At 42.6% G+C, this 19,906-nt stretch overlaps 1 protein-coding gene across 1 annotated transcript in view; it reads left to right on the plus strand.

The window, feature by feature from the left end:
• The window catches only part of SPATA17 (spermatogenesis associated 17), a 164,811-nt gene extending 153,538 nt beyond the window's left edge, over nt 1–11,273 (plus strand). Inside the window, 2 exon segments of the mRNA XM_084783343.1 lie at nt 7,624–7,706; nt 10,869–11,273. Coding sequence (XP_084639469.1) covers nt 7,624–7,704 — 81 coding nt within the window. The 3' untranslated portion in view covers nt 7,705–7,706; nt 10,869–11,273.
• The last annotated feature ends 8,633 nt before the right edge of the window (nt 11,274–19,906 follow it).

The raw sequence follows: 19,906 nt of genomic DNA on the forward strand, positions 1-19,906 counted from the left end.
GTATCTTGTACCCCTTTCTTTTCAGTTATGTACCCATAGTACAATAGATTTGTCAAACAGGAATCCCATTGCTTGACTGACCTGCTGGTTCACATTTCTGGCCTGCCAGTGCCTATGTGCACACTTATAGCCAAGGCCATACACATGAAGGGAAGCTGACTTTGAGAGCTAAACAGATGAGCTAAATGACAAGATGGCAAAGTTGTGGGGAAAGATGCTCCCAAAAAGCCAAGAAAGAAGCAATTCAAATGCATAACTTCACAGTTTAGCTATGCCCTCACTGACCTAAGCCCATCGTAAGTGATCGCTGGAAAAGCAACTATGTGAGACCACTCCTCATGGCTGCCTTTAAAGATTAAAACACCAGACTGTTTACTTGAAAATAAGTCCTTGTTTTATGCCGGTTCTGTTGTCATTTGTTTGTTGAGACAATGTCTCTCTATTTGACACACAGTGACGTGGAACTGTCTATGGATCCCAGGCTGACCTGGATCCCCCTGTGAAAGCCCCTACCTCAGCCTCCAAGTTTTAGGAGGTAGCAAGCATGACAAAGATTTTGGGGCTTGGCTGAGATAACAAAACTTTTCTAGAGGCCACTGGGCTCTAAGGCAGAATTGTCTCCGAGTCTCTGGCCCCAGAAAGCCCCTGGCCAAGCCCTGGAGGCATCTGCAGTCCCTGGGCATGAGGCAATTTGCAGGTGGATTCCGGTTTGTTTGGGTTAGGACTGACAGTTTGTTGTCAGTTTATACAGCTAAATGTTGATCCTTTCAAAGCATGCACAAGTGGTTTCATTGAAAGAATGCATGATAAAGCGTGGATCTTGAGGATTTAGGAGAATGCGAGGAACAGAACACTGGAAGCTTGACGTGAACAGAGAGGGAACCCCTCAGCTCAGACAGCTTCCAGTATGTGTGCTTTCTATATAAAATAACGGAAATGCTGTCGTCCCAGAGCATCCTCATGTGACAAGAGCATGACAGGACCTGACTGGGCAGCTTTGCCAGTCCCTGAAACCATGAGTGTTACAGGACAAGTTTGTTTATGAGGTGGCCAGCTGTGAGGAGACTACGTCACCTCTGCCTCTGAGGAGGGTAGGACCTTTGTGGTGGAATATTTATGGGGTAAAGGAACAGAGAGACCTGCCCTGAAACACAGCCACAGTCTCAGCGTTTGTAAGGCAGGCAAGAGGATCCAGAATGTGAGGCCAGGCTGGGCCACCAGAGTTCTAGACAAACAAGGCTCCTGGGAATGAGCCGGACGAAATGGAGAGGAACACACCTGCGTGCGAGGACACCACTGGCATCTTCACATGTGTATTCGAACCTTCTAGCTCTTCATGGGATGCATGCTCAGCACATGGAGTCGTCTAGTGAGAGTGAAGCTCTGAGTCCTAGGATGTGAGTGTCCCTCAGCGGTACCTGAGCATGCCCAGAGGAAGAGCTGCAGACTTCTGCAAAGGGAAGTGGGCTACCACTGTCATCATGGTGTGCACATCAGCATTGCCACTTACACCAAAGCCAGTAGGAAATGAAGAGTGTATTTCTTAGCCATATGGTCTCAAAATTAGTGGTTTTTAAATTCAACAAACAGCAAGTAACTCAAAACACTTTTTTTAACACATTTTTATTGAAAATTAAAAATAATTCCTATTACATCTCATTTTCTATCCCATCCCATGCATCCTCCCATTCCTCCCTCCCTCCCACTTTCACCCCAATCCCCCTTCCCTATGACTGTGGCTGTGGGGGACCTCCTCCCCCTGAATATGGTGCTAGGGTATCAAGTCTTTTCTTGGTAGTCCTCTATCCTTCTTCCGAGTGCCATTGGGCCTCCCCCACAAAGGGACATGGCCAAATATGGGGCACCAGAGATCCTGTGAAAGTCAGTCCCCAGTCTCCACTTAGCTGTGGAGAATGTTCTGTCCCTTGGCTAGATCTGGGTAGGGGTTTGATGATGACTGCCCGTTTTGTCCATGGTTGGTGCCTTAGATCAAGCAGAATCCAAAATCCAACACCCATTCATGATTAAAGTATTGGAGAGATCGGGGATACAAGGTACATTCCTAAACATAATAAAGGCGATATACAGCAAGCCAATAGCCAGAATCAAATTAAATGGAGAGATACTCAAGGAAATTCCTCTAAAATCAGGGACCAGACAAGGCTGCCCACTTTCTCCATATCTCTTCAATATAGTCCTTGAAGTCCTAGCCAGAGCAATAAGACAACACAAGGAGATCAAGGGCATCCAAATGGGAAAGGAAGAAGTCAAACTATCCCTATTTGCAGATGATATGATAGTGTACATAAGTGACCCCCAAAATTCCACCAGAGAACTCCTTCAGTTGATAAGCACGTTCAGCAAACTGGCTGGGTACAAAATTAACTCAAAAAAATCAGTAGCCTTCCTATATACAAATGACAATCATACAGAGGAAGAAATTAGGAAATCTACACCCTTCACATTAGCCACAAGCAAGTTAAAATATCTAGGAGTAACTCTAACCAAACAAGTGAAAGACTTGTTTGAAAAAAACTTTAAGTCCCTAAAGAAAGAGACTCAAAACACTTTTACAAGGCTTATTTAGGTTGAGTTTACCTGAAAAGTATCAGGTACTCTTTGAAACTACCCTATGAACGCCTACTTGAAAAGCAGAGAAAATCCTGAGGGATAGCGGGCAACAACATTTGGGGATTCATTCAGGAAATAATTTTCATTAAGATAGCATTTAACATTCAGGCAAACATCCCTTCATCTACCTTTGTTTTTTGTTGTTGTTGTTGTTGTTGTTGTTGTTGTTGTTTCGTTTTTTGTTTTTGTTTTGTTTGTTTGTTTGTTTTTTTAGTTCTAAGAGAAAAATCTCTGCAATACTTTAAAGCTGAATATATTAAAATAATTTAAGCTGATCAGTGTGTGCCTAACTTTTGATTTTCCCTGTACTCTTGGGAGTCCGTCCCTGGCACAACAGTGTTGTTCCACTGACAAGAGTGGACACCGCTTGGTTACACGCTCAACTGTGACTGCTGAAAACCCTTAAATAACTGGATAAACATATAGCTGCCAACCTCACGCTCCTACACTTTGGGGTGAGTGGCCCAGGAAATTCACTCTTTGTCATTTTGACTTGGATTTGAAATGGACCTGGGCTGCTTTCCAGCTCAAAGACCCATTCACTTCCAAACACTCTGAAATTGTCCCAAGGAGCTCATCATGGCAGCAGATGATTTGTGTTTGGCTGGGCATCCTAATAGCAAAAGCTGGCTGCTGTGGCAGGCAGCAGCTATGGCAGGATGGAGAATCATATCCCCAGTGTGTTTCTTGATGAGGTTGTTTTTCAGAGAAACAATTCCCCACCCCATGTTCAACCTGACCCCACAAGAGCATTGCGCAGGTGGCTTTCTTGAACTCATAAATAAATAGCTTCTGATGGCAGGGTGACTGTTTTATTGTCTCAGAGCAGCTTGTATGGAACTTAGAGTAAGTACCAGCGGTTTCCTGAGACCAAAGCTGTAGTTCTGCATGAAGCTAGTAGGTAGTTACTAGCTCAGGCTGTGAGAGACTGAAAAATAAAAAAGTAAAAGAAAGGTACATTGGAAGAGTTTGGCTTGTTATCCATCTTTCAACTGTAAACTTCCTCACTCTATTCTTTTATTGTCCTTTCAGGGTTTGAGGTCTCTCTTTCCTTCTGACACGAGCATTTTGTGTATTCTCTTGCTTTTATTTTCTTGCTTAGCCTGCTTAGCAGTTTCCCAATTTTATTGATCTTTACAACGAAGTGGATGATGTTTTGATTTTTCTGTTTCCCTATTCCATGAGTGTGTATATTTATGTTTGTGTGCTCATGTGTATGTTTGTTTACATGTGTGTGCAGGTTCATATGCACATATAGGCACATGCTTGTGGAGGCTTAAAGTTGGCAAGCGGGACCGTCCCCATCACTTTTTTACTTTGTTTACTGAGGCAGGTGATATTGAGGGAAACCAGTGTGCACTTTAGTGCAGTTGGAGGCCTTCTTGCCTCTAGAGAGCAAAACTCTATCATCAACAGACCCAAAGCCACCATCAGCCAGTGGCTTCCAGTTCCTGTGCCTTGCAAGTTCAAAGGATGAGTTGCCCAGACAATGGAAGAACAAGTTCTGCCAAGGGTAAGAGCTGAAGGGAAGGCAGCAGTAACAGCTTCAGTAGAAGCCACAGGTTCCAAACAAGGCCGTCAAGGTTCCCTGCCTAGGGTTAGCAAGCTTGCTGCTACAGCATGGGGTGAGCTGGCCAGCCCAGTTGTCCCACCCACGACGTGGCCATGCTTCTCTCTGTCCTGTGTCCACATAGGAGCTTCTGGTATACCTCCCAGCTCATGAATTGTCTGGTCACACACGCCTTCCAGGCAGCTATGTGCACTAGAGCTACTAGATAAAAAAAAGAAGAAACACAAGCAACCAGAGCACAAAGCTGAACATTTTTGATATTTCTGGTCTCATAACAGGACAGAACTGTGGATAGAAACATTTCCAGATTTTCAGCAAGGCATTGCTGCTTCCAAGGACCAGAAACAGAATACCTCATTTTCAAGGTCCCCTCACCAGGATTGCCTGATGTGTTCCTGTCTCCTGTTCTTATCACAGGGTCTGTCACTGAGGAAGCTGGGCCTCACCTGGTACAGCCAGTCTTCACCCAGGAATCCCCGTCTCTGCCTCCAGAGTGCAGGGGCTGTGTGGGTACTGGGGGCCCAGGCCTCATGCTTGAGGGCAGACACTTGGCCAGCTGAGTCAGCTGCCTAGCCTGCTCCTCCGCTTTTGACTTAATGATTTCTACTGAACTGTTTTCTTCTGCTTGGTTGTGAGTACTCTTCTTTTCCTAGTTTCCTAGCGCAGAGAGAGGCTCAGGTCACTGGTTGACGGCCTTGCCTTCCACTCTGTCTGTGCTGCTCTGGTGCTCACCACTTTGCTTTGGTGCTGCCACGATCTCCATAAGCTCCATTTCCATTTTTAGTTAGGTTTGTCTTCTCCTCTTCTCCATGATTTCTTCAACTTGTGTCCTTGTTAGGAATGCACAAATTTCCCAATATTTGGAGGTTTCCACGTAGCCCATTGAGTTCCATTGTGATTTGCCTGTGTTCTGACAGGATACTTGTGTGGCTTGTTCTAAATTTGCTGCAATGTTTTTTTGGTCCAGTACATAGTTTATTTTCCTTGGCGGTGTTTCTGTATGAATCTAAGAAGAGCGTGCACCCTGCTGCTGGTGGATAAAAAAGTTTATAGATGTCAATTACAGCCAGTGATTGACAGTGCTGTTCAGTTCAATTACACCCTTGTTGATTTTCCACCTACTGGAGCTGTCAGTCACTGATAAAGGTGTCTGGGATTTGCCAAGTACAATAGTGACTCCATCTACTTTTTACCAGTTCTATCAGTTTTGCTTCATATATGTTGACCCTCTGATTCTAGGCACATATACGTTAATGATTGACAGGTCTTCTTGGAGACTTGACCCCTCTATCACTCTGAAATGACTCTCTTTATCCCTGATCATTTTCCTAGCTCTGAAACCTGCCTTATCAAAAATTAATATAGCGATTCCGGCACTCTTTTGGTTAATGTGGACATGCTGTGACTGTCTTTGTCCCTTCATTTTTCACCCATTGTTTTTACTTAAAGCAAGGTTTTAAACAGTGTGTTATTCAGGACTCCTTTGTCTTTTATGAGGCACTTAGACCATGCCCTTCTAGAATGATTATTAATGCATTTGGATCATAATCTCCCACCATGGTAACTCGTTGTTTCTTCACTACACTTGCCCTTCATTTAGTTTTAGTTTGTTTTTCATCTTTATCTAGCAAGTCTGCCATTAGTTAACCATTTTATAATATTCCATTTCCCCTCACTCTCAGAGTCTCAGCTGCAGTCCGTAAAATGTGTTCTTTAGAATGTGGAGAACATATTTACTGAGCACATGAGTCCACTTCCAAAGGCCATAGCCTTGCTTGCAGTTAGAAGATTTTAACAGATTTCCCTAGCTTCTCTTTCCAGAGTCTTCCATGGACATTGACATCATTTCCTGCAGCCACCAATCACATCGCTGTTACTGTGACTTCATAACAAAGACAGTTATCTGATAGATTAAGAATAAAAGACCTGAGGATTTCTTTTTCTTTTTATCCCTGAAGTTAAATTCTGACCTTTATCATGTTTCTTTCCTCTTTGGCCTTTCATGTAGGACAAGACTATTTGTTCTGAAAGTTAAGTAAGATATTGCTATAAACACTGACAAAAACGAAGCAACTCACAGTTGTTCTAGGCTGTAGTGATTGTCGAGTTGCCAACATAAAAGTCACTATCATGCATCACACAGACAACAGAACTGTATAAATTCAGGACGGAGAGCTGTATGAGTTACTAGCTGTTGGTAAATGTGCCTGACATGTCACATGGAAGTGTTGCAAACAGGAGGATGGATCTGGACCAACTCCACAATGTGTCCGCTGCTGTGCCCCACAAGCAAATCAAACTTCCTCATTCATAGTCACCTCCATCCGCGCTCTCTAAGAGGAGGGTTCTCTCTGCACTCAGAGGCAGTGCTGTGACAGCTTTCATGCCACTAGGGCAAGACAAACAGAATGACAAGTGCAGGAATTTAGTCATTAAAGCAGATATTTAGGGCTCGGAGTCAAGCGTCCCAAAGCAGAGAGTCTGTGGTGTTACTAAAATACCGCAGTTCTTTTGAAAACCTTGCCTTTATGTACTCGTGAAGTGTGGGCCTTGTCAAGAGCTGGGTCAAGGATGGAGGTTCTCTCCCAGGCTTCCCTGAGCCAGAAAGTTTCAGACAAAGTTTTCCTAACTAAGAGTTCACCTCTTAAGAAGAAGCCAAACCTCATATGTCACTCATGGTACTTGGGGCTGTTAGGAGCTGCCTCTTAGGGACTTTTCTGGTTTAACCTCTGTGCTGTGGAAGCATCCACTTCTTAGTGAAATGCAGCCAGTGAGGCTGCACCCCAAAAACCACTTCTCCATGTACCTTCTACAGAATGAGTCAAGCCTGGGACACTTTCACACTCACCCCCTAGTATGTTTGGACACATCACACTCCTCTTTTCATAGATCCAGTTAACAAATATTTACTTTGCCAAAAACTAAGTGCAGAACCCCCTAACGCCAAAGCAGAGGCAATCGTGCTGCAAACTCCTCCAAAGCAGGTGATTAGATCTCATGTTGGCGCTGCTCGGGGCTGCTTGCATGTGCCACCCATAGACATTAAAAACTGTGTGTTTGCAAGGTGTGACGATGCATGCCTGTGATCCCAGTACTCGGGAGACAGACAGGAAGACTGACACAAATGGGAGGCCAGCCTGGCCTAATGATTTCAGTGACTTCCAGGGCTACACAATGAGACCTTGTCTCAAAACAACAAAAGAAACAAACAAAAAACAAGTATAATTTTAATCAAGCTTTAAAATGATAAAATCTCTAAAATGTAGTTGCTAATTGTGTGTGGAGGCTGTGATGGGAAAACATGAAATGCAGTTGGTAAACTCTACCTTACTGTTCAAGTTAATGAGGTAACTACCTCGCAGTTCAAGTGGCAGTGATAGGAACTCTGGAGTGTCTGTGCTAATCTGATCTCTTTTCCTCAGGATTTTCAGACGGTACTGCCATCATTTGAACTCTTCTCAAAGTATGGAAAGTTGTATTCGAGAGCTGGACAAATTGTATAAAGGTAAGCATTTTTTGGCTGAGTTCTTCAAACTGTATATTAAATAAATAAATAATCAAACCAGACTGGGTTAACTGTTAAGCACTTTAAAATGCTATAATAATATTAATTTAAGATAAAATTCCATAAATTCCTTTCATTCTAATGTGATGGTTCCAATGTTTGATTTTATTTTTCAAATCTCTTCTTTAAAAATGGACTAAAACTACATTAACAGAACTAACAGAGGTCTGAGGTATTCTTTATCTTTTAATGAAATAACACAGTAAAGATTTACACAGTCTTAAAAACATGTCAGTGGTATCCCCAAAGTTAAAATGTTTCCCAGTACTTTTCTAATATACCATAGTTAAAGATTATTTACTTAGTATGTGCTTTACTTAAAGTACCAGATGCCTCGAGGGACAGGAAAGAGTCTGGGGTCTCTGGTAATTATCAAAGTTGGCAAGATAGACAAAAAGAAAAAATAACTACTGGATTTTAAAAGCCAAACAAGCTTTCAGTGATCTTATATTTATCATTAATTTACTTTAGAATAAAGAAACGATTGTAATTGAGCAAAGATCATACGCAGTACTGTGGTTAATTTTTTTCACAACTTAAGCAGGTTTGAGAGGAAAGACAGTTGAAGGGAAAGGTCAAGAATAAGAAACCATGCGTGCTAGAATCACCCAGGTCTGTTGGGAAGAGCGTGGTGTACGCAAAGCCTTCCTGACATTTGGTGTTCATGTTCCCTCTGTTAACACATATCTCCAAAGGCCTCGGGAAGGGTGTTAATGTGTTAAAGACAGATATTAATACTCACCACCTAACTGCCCCAAACGGATACATGAGAAGAAATGGAAAATATTTTGAGTTAGTAGAAAAATGTATATATGTATCACCAAGTAGGAACACCATTTCAAATGTTTAAAGTATTATTGCCATTGAATATTTATGTACCTGAGACCTAGTATGTTGCATATGTGTCTGCAACTTTTAATTCAAAGATTTATCAATTCTATTTATAATGGTTTTATAAAGAAGTATTTCTTATGTGACACTGTTTCTGATGACAGAAAAAAGTCACCAAACCACCAAAGTTCAGCTTGGTGACCTAGTGAGTTTATTGCGTTATTTATAGGAGTGCCAGTAGGGAGTTCCTTACAGGAACATGGACACCTCATCACCAAAAGCCCATCCCAACAAGGGTGACAACTCAGGAAAGTTGCAACCCTGGAGCACTCTACATGATTGTAGGCAGCTCAGTGGGACAGAGTCTACCCTCCTCGGCAGTTCTTACTGCTTATACTGCTTGAGGAGGGCCAGCCCTTGTGAATCTGGTTGGTTTCAGAGACTTTCTGAGACTTGTAAGTTGTCTCCTCCATGACTCTTAAGGATCCTCCTTTAGAACTTCCTGAGTTTTAAAGAAGCTTCCTTCTAGGATGAAATGTTTTCATTCAGAGAAGGTTACTACACAACAATATTGGTACCATCCAAAATACTCGTTAATATACAGCAAATTTAATGAAAGTGAATACAATGTAATTCCATGCTGATGTAAAAAATGTTAACAGATCTTTTCCTACTGATCTGACAAAATGCCTACCTTGTATTGCTAAGAAGGCTATGTTTAAACCTACTGTGCAACTTGACTGTGTAATAGTATATGTGTGTATATATGCACATACATACCGAAACACGTTTCTATATACTCAATTATAGGTAAAAATATGTGTATATATGTTTATATATTGCCCAAATGGTAATGGTGGCTATCTCTGGCTGGTAAGAGTTTCATTAGCCTTATTTTTCACAGATTCAACTTTATATTTTGCCTTATTTTAAAATATTTTGCTTAATCAGACAAAGGCAATGTTAAAACAAATTCTCCCATAAAGCTTGATAGTTCTTCTCTACAATTACAAACATGGGAACGTCACAATTCTTCTTAATCATGATAATTTAAGACATAGTTATCATTGCTTCTGAAGATAAAATACTTGCTAAATTATTTATGGTAATAGCGAACAGCAAGGGAAACAAATGTTTCACATGGTTTCCAGCTAAAAAGCCTGGGTGTGCAATGACACAGACGTGTGGCAGAATTTAAAGAAGCGTCTGCTGACTCACCTCAATGTTTTATGTATTCTGTGAATTGGCAATATTATTTTCTTTAATTTGCCTTTATAACTGATCTTTTTTTTTTTAATTTTTGATAGTTTCCCAAATCAATTTCACCTAAATAAGAATACCCTGGCCCTGTCTGTGTGTGCTATCTTTTCAACCTTATACATGCCCCAGACAGGAAGTCTCTAGTAAGTAGAGTGGAAAGACATTGTCTTGGGAAGCCAAGGTCATTGTAGTTGGGAACGAGACCCCATCAGAGGCCATGCAGCGTCCGTGGGGGGTTCCTGCACATGCTCTGATGAATGCTCCCAGTCTGCTTTGAATCAGGCTTTGGTGCAGGCTCTTTCTGCTAAAGTGTGGTTCCATTTGGAAGCCAAATGAGATGAGTTTTAATTAAATGATTGTTTAGTCATGAAAAGCAATATTCATTTTTCCCCATTCAGTGGGCACACAGCATATGAATAACTCAAAACCTGAAAACTAAAAATAAGTATCCTTGGCATGTGGGTTGGGAAATGGAAAACTGAATCTTTCATTGTCTTTGTACACAGGAAACAGTAATGTAGCCACTGGGTAAGGAAAACAGGCTGTATAAGATAAGAGTGGAAAATAAGTGTTTCAGCTACACACTCACCTGCTGGCGATTAAAATATTAAGCCACTAAAAAAAATTATGAAACCTGTCCATTCATATCGGCATTGTACAAATTTATAACCTTATGTTTAGTCATAGTGACCTGGCAAGGAGCAAGGTGAAGACACTAACGTACCTCTCTTTGGTTAAACTGTCCTCACAGTGAAGATTCTTGGGAGGGTTTTCTTGTGTTTTTCAGTAACCGAAGCAGATTGTTAGACGTGGCACGTGTTAGGGACACCTGTCTTCAAGCTTGCTAATGTGCATGTGCAGGTGGAAGCATCAGAGAGCAGGGAGAACAGGCACAAATGTCAGGAGCCGAGGCTCCTGCACGGGCACTGAGCTACAGCTAGGGTACTGAGAGTGTGAGAACTTGCTCTAACAAGGTGCCTTTTCCTCTCTCGCTGTGCTGCCTGGTTTTAGAGAACAGAGGAAGACGTAACGTGGAACTGAGGTTAAGATGAAGTGAGGACAGAACACACTATGCCGCTGCCCAGAGTTCCAGACTCTACCTCCACGGCTGGTGGACGACCATGACCCCAGTCCTTTAACCTCCGTGCGCTCCAACAAGCTCTTTCTCCATCCCTCCCTACCTTCCTCTCTCCCTTCCTCCTCCTCCTGATATTCCCCCCTCCACTCCTTCTCCCCACCCCATCCCAACTCTTTCTCTTGCTCTCACTTTCTCATCTGTCAGAAGAAAAAACAATTAAAATAATTTCTAGTTCATTATAAAACTTCATAGTTTGAAAGGAAGACACAAAAGGAGATCGGACAAGAAGTAATCAGATTTACCAGTAAGCCAGACCTACTGCGAGTCAATAAACTGTAACATACGTTTTGCAGCTTGTGTGTGTTGTGTGGGGGAAGTAAGGTGTATGTACCATGTATGTTATTTGTGGGAGAGGGAGCTATCTGAGTCTGTGGTGCATAGCAGGGGGAGTGTGGAGGTATTTCAGATTTCCTCGTTGATCCTTTGGGATAGATCCTTTGAGAACATCTGTTAACAATAGCCCTTTTTACCCAAAGTGCCATCAGTGGTTCTGCTGAAGTGACCGTATTCTGACCCCTGTTGCTCTACTTACAAGTGATGAGCCACCTTGATCTCAGTCCCTTTGTTACAGGACAACAATTAAAATAGCTAACATCCATGTAGAACGGCAAATGACTTTAAGCAGGGTGATAGGGAAGTACTTAGTATAAAAGTTCTTCTCCGAGAGAAATAATGACACATTATCCCAAATATACCTCCATGTCTGTTGTACGACACTGTTCCTTGAGAGACATGAACGAGCCTCTTTCAACCTTGGCAGGGACCAATCAGAGATCAAAGTAAGAAAACCACCACAATTCAACTTCATGAACCAATGGTTTTTATTGACGTTACTTTTAGGAGCAGAAATGGATCAAAGAAAGACAGCTGGATTCACCAAAAGCCCACACCAGAAAGGATGAAAACTAGAAACCTAGAGCTCACTGCACAACTTGCAGGCAGCTTTACAAGATAGTGTCTTTTACAGGCATCTCTGTTGGCCTGAGCCTCTTCCAGGCAGCCCAGCTTGTCCGGGAATGTCTCTTAGCCATCCTTACTATTACGTCTATAAGCTTAGAAGAGGGAGGGGCCTATTGCATCTGGCCAGTTTCAGGAACTTCCTGAAACTTCAGTTGTTTACTTTCTGACTCTTAACAGCTCCTTGCAGGACAGAATGTTTCAACTCAGAAGAAACTGCTGCACAGTGTGCAGTGAGTATGTGAGCCAAGCGCAGGTGTTCTCCAGTGAGAAATGCCTTTGCAGGCTGCTTATAAGGGAGCAGTAACAAGGTCACCCGGTTTTGTGTATGTGCCTATTACTGTATGACTTTGAATTGTGATCTTTCAAGAAGCCTGTCTCTTATAAGGTTCATTTTTTTTTTTTTTGGAAAGGCTTGAATTTTCCTGGGATGTTTATGTTAAGTAGCCACCTGTGGGTGCCATGCCCTTTGGTCTCATCCCAAATGTATCCTCGCAAGGAAAAATTTATTAGAGCTAGCGTGATGCTTGAGACTGATTGTCAACTGGAAAGGGCCCGGAATAATCAAGGAGACACTTCCTCTAAAAGTGTGAGGACCTGAAGTCACATCTGTCACACCCATGTAAGAAGTGGAGCATGTCTGTGTATGCATGTGAACTCAGTGCTGGTGGATAGAAAGCAGCCCATGCTGAGTGCTTCAGCTGCCGCTGGCTGAAATACTGAACTTCATGTTTAGTGAGAGATCGGTCTCAGAGGAATAAGGTGGAAAGGAAAAAAGGAAGATACCCAGTAACCTTCTCATGCCTCGGCATGCTCGCACATGGCCCTGTGTGCAGGCTCACTCACACGTATGCACATACATATAACACATACTACACTCAAGCAGCAATAGATGAATGACCTGTTGTTTCTTTAAAAAGAAAGAATATTCTTTCATTCACACTTAAAAATATAAACTATTACTATCATCAGTAAATTCATTATAATAAACTATGAGTTTTTCACACACTCATTTACTCAATGGCCTAAAAATGAACAGATATTTTGAAATATTTATGCTTAAAGAAGAAAGCAAGGAGCCCTAGACAGGCCTAGAAGCCTGTCTCCAGACTTCTCCTCTCTGCTACTTGCTGAGATCCTTAACCATCCCGGTAGGGGGCTCAGAAGGGAAGGAAGAAGACACAAAGGGAAAATCCATTTGCATGCGGGCAGATGGGTCTTGGCCAGAAACCTCAGGAGATAACAGGTCAAAACTTGAAGGTCTAAGTACACAGCAATGAGTCAGGAGTTTTCCTTTTCTGCTCCCATTACAGAAGTTGACTTTTGTTAGAACAAATGTTAACCAGGAAAGAAACATAAAATGTAAAACAACATGCTTGGTATGTTAAAAAGACATCAGTGAGGCCAAGCCACCAGATAGTGTGAGCCTCCTCTGCACATGGCTGTTTCCCTGGAGGCATTTACAGTTTTTTTAAACATTGCAGAAGCAAGGAACTGAAATCCAGGTGGGCAGTGACAGAGAGGAAGCTAGGACGTGAAACCCACTGTTGTAGTGTCATGGCGCCAGGGAGGTAGAGACTGGGCTCATGGATATGCAGGAGGTAGAATCACTAAGTAAAATCTAGAATACAACAGAAAGTAATGACCACTAAAATAAGGTTCACTGAAACTAGGCAATCTCATGAATGCTGAGTCAGTCACAAGACAAAATATACCGATAATTATTTCATCTATTTAGAGTTAAAAATAAATAAGTCAACTCTGGTGATTTGAGTTATTCTTCTAGTCACTATTAGGGAGCAGTGGGGCTCCCTCATCTCCTTAATTCCCTGTCCCTTTGTCTCAGCTGTAGATTCATGAATTGCATATGTTCCTGAAAGAATGTTTAACTTTATCAAGCATGTGAAGCAAGCATGCAAGGGGAGGAGGCAAATGCCACAGCCCTGGAGAGCATTCTTTCTGAATATGGTGGTTTTCAGCCTCCTTATCCGGTCATATGCACCAAGAAACAACAACAACAATGAAAAATGACCCAACTACATACTGTCTGCTTTCTAAGAGAATCTAAAAATATACACATGAAATTTCCCATCAGACACTGACAAACATTGCAGCTGTAAAATTCATACAGAAGACAGGCAGAGCTGGATTCTTCTCTAGGCTTGTACTTTGCTCAACCATAACTATTTAAAGTTCCGGCACCACTCCCTCTGCCTGTCTTACAGCATTTCTTAAGCTTTCCTACCCTCAATTTCTTCACCCAAAAATTTGAATAACAATTCTTCCAGGGCTATTAAAATGCTGAAGTCACTTAGCATGGCCCTTCTGATTGAACCTATTCTCAGCCAATAATTCTTAATATTGTTCAGGTTGCTACAGTGCTGTCCGAGGTTGACGAAAACAAAGTGGGGTGTGTGTGTGTGTGTGTGTGTGTGTGTGTGTGTGTGTGTGTGTGTGTGTGTGTGTGTGTGTGTTATGGTGACATAAATGGTGGCACCTTGAAACAAAGGCAGCAGCAGTAGCTCCCCATGCCCACATTTCCCTGTCATCATCGTCTCTCTGTTCCTTACTGCTTTCCTAGCCTAACTCTTCTCTTCTATGGCCTCCTAAGAGCCAGCACCATTTGTCTAAAATGGCGATGAGCAAGGAGCAGCAGTACACCACCTATCATCCCCACTCTTTCCTCACAGACATCACCCAACACATGGCCTTGTGTTAGACTTCCTAGTCACCATAACAAACGTCCAGCCATGGTTGCTTGTCCCTGGCCTGGGCAGATGCCCATAGCAGCGGGGTTCTGTGGTGGGCAATGGTCTTCACTATATGGCAGACAGGAAGCAGACTGAACAGTGTCAGAGCTGGACACGCATGGCATACAGCTCCTAAGGACATGCCTTCAGTGGCCTCCTTCTTCCAGGGAGGCCCACTTCCCAAAGTCTCCGGAACATCACAGAATAGTGCCAGCATCAGTGCCTATGCATTCATACAGGAGCTGATGAGAGACATTGTATCTCAAACCATTCCAACACTCGATTTCTAAAATTATATTCCTATTTTACTGAACATAAGATACAAATTTCAAAAGTTTCTGTGGACTCAGTTATGGTTGAAGGTAGTGTAGTGTTTTCTGAGGTACATGTGGTCATAGTTTCAAACTGACTAAAAAGAGAAATTTGGTTCACATCTCTCTTTTTGCATGAAAGTTTTGTGTCATATTAAGACCCTCAGTTTTACATATATGCTAAATGGTAAGGGCTTTCTCGTGAAGTGAAAAAGCACTGGTAGATATGTGTTCACATTAGCTTTTCTGACTCCAATTTGACAAACATTACAAGTAACAACTTTTATATTTCAAAATCTATGACCCCATGTTTTTTGGTAATTCCTACTAGAAAAATAAGCCAAATAAAAAACAAAATTCGGCAGAAAAATGCAAATCTGAACAGTAAATTGGGCAGTGAATAACAGCCTCATAGCTGGGGACTCATGCTACACACTTGACCACCTATAGTTAACCTTAGCCATTTAAAGTACATTTAAATCTGGGCACAGAGGACCTGTCTGTAATCCCCACACTCAGAAGCCTGAGGCAAGAGGAGCACTGCACACTCAAGGCCAGCCTTAGCCCCTAAAGAATTTTAGGCCAGTCAGAGCTACATAGAAAAACACTATTGCAACAAAGGACTAGGAAGGCTGGAAGATGGCTCAAGCCTGACAGCCTGAGTTCAAATCCCCAGAAACTATGCAGAAGGTAGGGGCAGGAGCACATGTCTGCAACCACAATGTTCCCAAGATGAGACTGGAGGCAGAAACAGGCCAATTCCATGGAAGTTCTCAGGCCAGCTAGACTTGGGTACACAGCACAGTGAAAAACAGTGAGAAAGACCCTGCCTCAAGCAAACTGCAAGGTGAGGAATGTCACCTGAGGTTGTCCTCTGACTTCCACACATACCACATGGTATACATTACCCTCACACACTAAGATATACACACACATCACACACACACACACACACACACACACACACACACACACACACACACACACACACACCACACACACACATTCACAAAATACTTTTAAATGCATGTGGGTATACTTGCCCATCTTTTACCAATATTCACACTGGAATCTTTAATATTTAATAATTAAATATCTGTCTCATAGTGAATCCACCATTACTTTCATTAGTATTTCTAAAACTATGGGAATTTAGGAACGTCATCCCTGTATTAAGCAAATAACATAAGACAGGAAACTAGAAAAACTGAAGACTGGACTCAGATGCAGTCTGAGGTTTCATCTCTGCTTCTCGGAGTTGGTTATTTCACATTGTTGAGAACAGTCCTCTGGGGGCCCTGCTGCGTCCTCCGCATACAGCTGTGCCACAGAACATGTGCCCGTTCGCTGTTCCTTCAGAGAGTGGTGTGGTCTTTGGCTATCATGGGTGTGTTGACAGCCATCTCGTTTGCTAGACATTTTAGGCCCAGAGACATTCCTTGGAATGTTGTGGTGAAGAAAAAGGTATTCTTGCCTACTTTTTATTGTCTTGTAGCAAATCGTTTTATTTTCATGAGACAAAGTACAAGGAAGGGAACAAGACAAAACTCAAAATCACATTTTCATATGAAGAGCATGGTTATTTTTAAGTAATATGTAATTGTGTATATGCACATGTATGTTTGTGTGCCTATGGGCACATGGCAGACATTAGCATGGACTTAAAACATTTGAAGCATCTCACCCTCAGAAACTCTGTGTTCCAGCCTTTTTGCTACCGAGCTTTCTGAAGCTACTGACTTCCTATATCAAAACAGTCACTCTGCCTTTAAGGGAAACTGTAGAAATGGAGAGCGAGTCAAGGCTGGGAAAAAGTGGACATGATAACATGCTGGGACGACGGGCTGCAGTCTAACTGCCACCTCCCTCCTTCATTACCCTGCGCCCAAATAAATCTCTCCGCTCTTCTTGAGTGGAAATAAAAAGCTCAACCCACAAGGTATATGCACATGCTGCTCATGATTAGCTTGGGGTCCATCTGCGGCACTGCCCACAGCCAGCCTGGACAGCTGCAGGGAGAGTCAAGGACTTGAGAAGCCCACGGCACAGTCAAGAAGGCCTTTTCTCCTGGTCTTGGCTTTCCTCTCTGTCTCCTGGGACCTCCTCTCACCTCTTCCTTGCTATTGCAAAGATGCTGTTTGCTGGTGGGACAAGAACTGGTCACATGCCTAATGTTTCAGAGCAACAGATTGGTGTTAAAACTGTAGCCCAAACGGCTTTGGTAAGTTTCATTTTGGAAGGACTCCTTGTTCAGATGCATCAAAAGTCACATGCTGGAATCTCAAATTCTGATTTGTAGAAGATGATTATGATGATTGATCTTGTCAACAAGAGTCACAGTGGAAACAAATACATGAACACGTCTGTGAGATGTTAACCGAATTAGGTTACCTGAGGTGGGGGACTCACCCGAATGTGAGCTGTCCCGTGCTGTGGGCTGGAGTCTCAGGCCGGACAACAGGACAGACAGTGGGCGCCAGTGCTCGCCTTGTCCGCCTCTTACTGTGGACATGGTAAGACCAGCCCTCCTGCTCTTGTCACCATGCTTGCTTGGCCATGGAGGACTATATTCCCTGGAAGTGTAAGTTGTAATAAGCCCTTTCTTCCTCTTTCCTCCTTCCTTCCTTCCTCCTTCCTTTTCCTCCTTTCCTGCCTTTCTTTCTTCCTTCCTCCTTCCTTCCTTTCTTCTTCCACCTTCTGTCCTTTCTTCCTTCCCTCCTCCCTTCCTTCTTCCTTCCTCTTTCCCTTCCTTTCTTCCTCATATTGCCGTTGCCAGATAGTTTGCCATAGCAACAGATAACATCTGTTTAATTTCAAATGTACATCTAAAAATACTTATAAAGCCGGGTGTGGTGGCTCACGCCTTTAATCCCAGCACTCGGGAGGCAGAGGCAGGCGGATCGCTGTGAGTTCGAGGCCAGCCTGGTCTACAAAGTGAGTCCAGGACAACCAAGGCTACACAGAGAAACCCTGTCTCAAACAAACAAACAAACAAACACACACATATATAAAGACTTTCTACAATATATGGTAGAGTTCAGCTATTGCCTTATATTGGAAAGGAATTTTAGTAGCAGTACAATAAACATGTCTAATAATTATGTATCTTTCTACATTTGACTTTATTGCGAGTGGCCTTAACCATATAGAAGGTAAAGTTTTCCATTGTGAGAGATTTGAGGACATGAGGAAAAACTCCTAATAAATTGTTTGCTGTCGTTCTTCACACTGGCCAGTACCCTTCCTAGCAACTCCGTTACCTCTACCTGAGTCACTCCAAGTCCTGGGAATCACTATGCCTCTTGCAAGAGCATTTTACATGTTGGATTTCTGTAACTGTTCTTCGGGCCCTCGCCATGGGGAGCCTGTGGTCTTACTTGCTGGGTCTAACCTGGTGCTTTACCGCAAGTTGGTGCTCTGTTCTACATGGCTGCCCTTCCTCTCCTGTGTTTGCACATTTGGGTTTCTCAAGGCTCCCTCTTGAGGTTAACACCAAACACTCTCTCTCCATGGCAGACACTGTGTATCCTAACCCCCGTGCCCACTCACCTGTGCTCTCAGAAGCCTTTCTGAGGCTGGCTAACCACCCACTGCCATCTGAATTGGAAACCAAGTTGAAACCTATTTTCTATCTTCCAAATTCTAGTTTCAGTCAAATGAATCTCAATGGAGAGGGAGGGAGGTGCAGGTTGAGCTCTTTAATACTCTGAGCATGCCCTGTTTGGGTACTGGTCCAAGCTTGATGTCACTGCTTCCTCTGCTTCAAATTAAGATAAGGAATTATAATAGGATGTCAACTGTGCCCTTGATAACTCACTTTCCTTTTTAAAAAATAACTGTTCTGATCTGCCCATAGGGAACAAAATGCCTGTAACTGGCAACGTCCTTAGTGCTAGATTGTTAAGGGAAGATGGCAGTGAACTTTGGTGGCTACATGAAAGCATTGTATGCATTTTTATTTCATTTAGCTCAAGACATGACTAATTAGGTTTTCATTCAAGTCCTTACATTTCACAGCCACAGCAACACCTTGAATCTAGAACATTCTTATCTGACAGCATAATTAGAGTTCATACCAGGCTTTGATTAGAAGCATTCTGACTTTATAGAACATTTCTTAAGGAATGCATTGCTCAGAGTCCTGACTTCCTCCCTCATTCCTCATCACCTTGTGCCAAGAGAGTTCCAGAACGTTCTGTCCCTGTTGAATGAGATCATGCACACTGTCTGCCAAACTCCGGAAAGGCCGGTAGGTATGCAGCCTCCATCTGTCAGCAGCAGGAAAACTGAAATGTAGGAGTGAATAATCACTCATACAACTTTGTGGCTCTCTTTTTGGGGGTAACTTTTTGTGAAGATACTAGCTAGAAAAATATAATGATTCAAATAAGTTTAAAGTCTAGTAGATGCTTTTAAATCATAAAGCTGCATCCAAGCAATTATAGCACCTATTTCCATTCACAACCCATTTGACCCATGCATTTTACATATAATGGTGACATGGACTAAACACCAGACACTTCCTAGGGCTGGAATTCATTGTACTAGCAGCTTATTTGTTTAGTTAAGAACCCTGAAAAATGGTATAAATTCTTTTATTTGAAAAAAAAAATGGAAAAATCCTGCAAGATTGTTTTGGGAGCTGAAGGTACCTCCCATAAAAACAGGCAAGTTGGATTTGATCCCAGGACCTACATGCTGAAAGAAAAGAACCAACCACCACAAATTGCCCTCTAACTTCCAATCACAGCCTGCCCCCCACAAATGTAATTCAAAGTTTGGGGGTCTGGAAAGATAGCTGAGAAGTTAAGAGCACATATTGTTCCTGCAAAGGACCTAAGCTGAGTTCCCAGCACCCAGAGTAGGTAGCTCACAACACCATCTCCATAGGAT

Source organism: Acomys minous (genome assembly GCF_964271855.1).
Source record: "Acomys minous genome assembly, chromosome: 1".
Classification (NCBI taxonomy): domain Eukaryota; kingdom Metazoa; phylum Chordata; class Mammalia; order Rodentia; family Muridae; genus Acomys; species Acomys minous.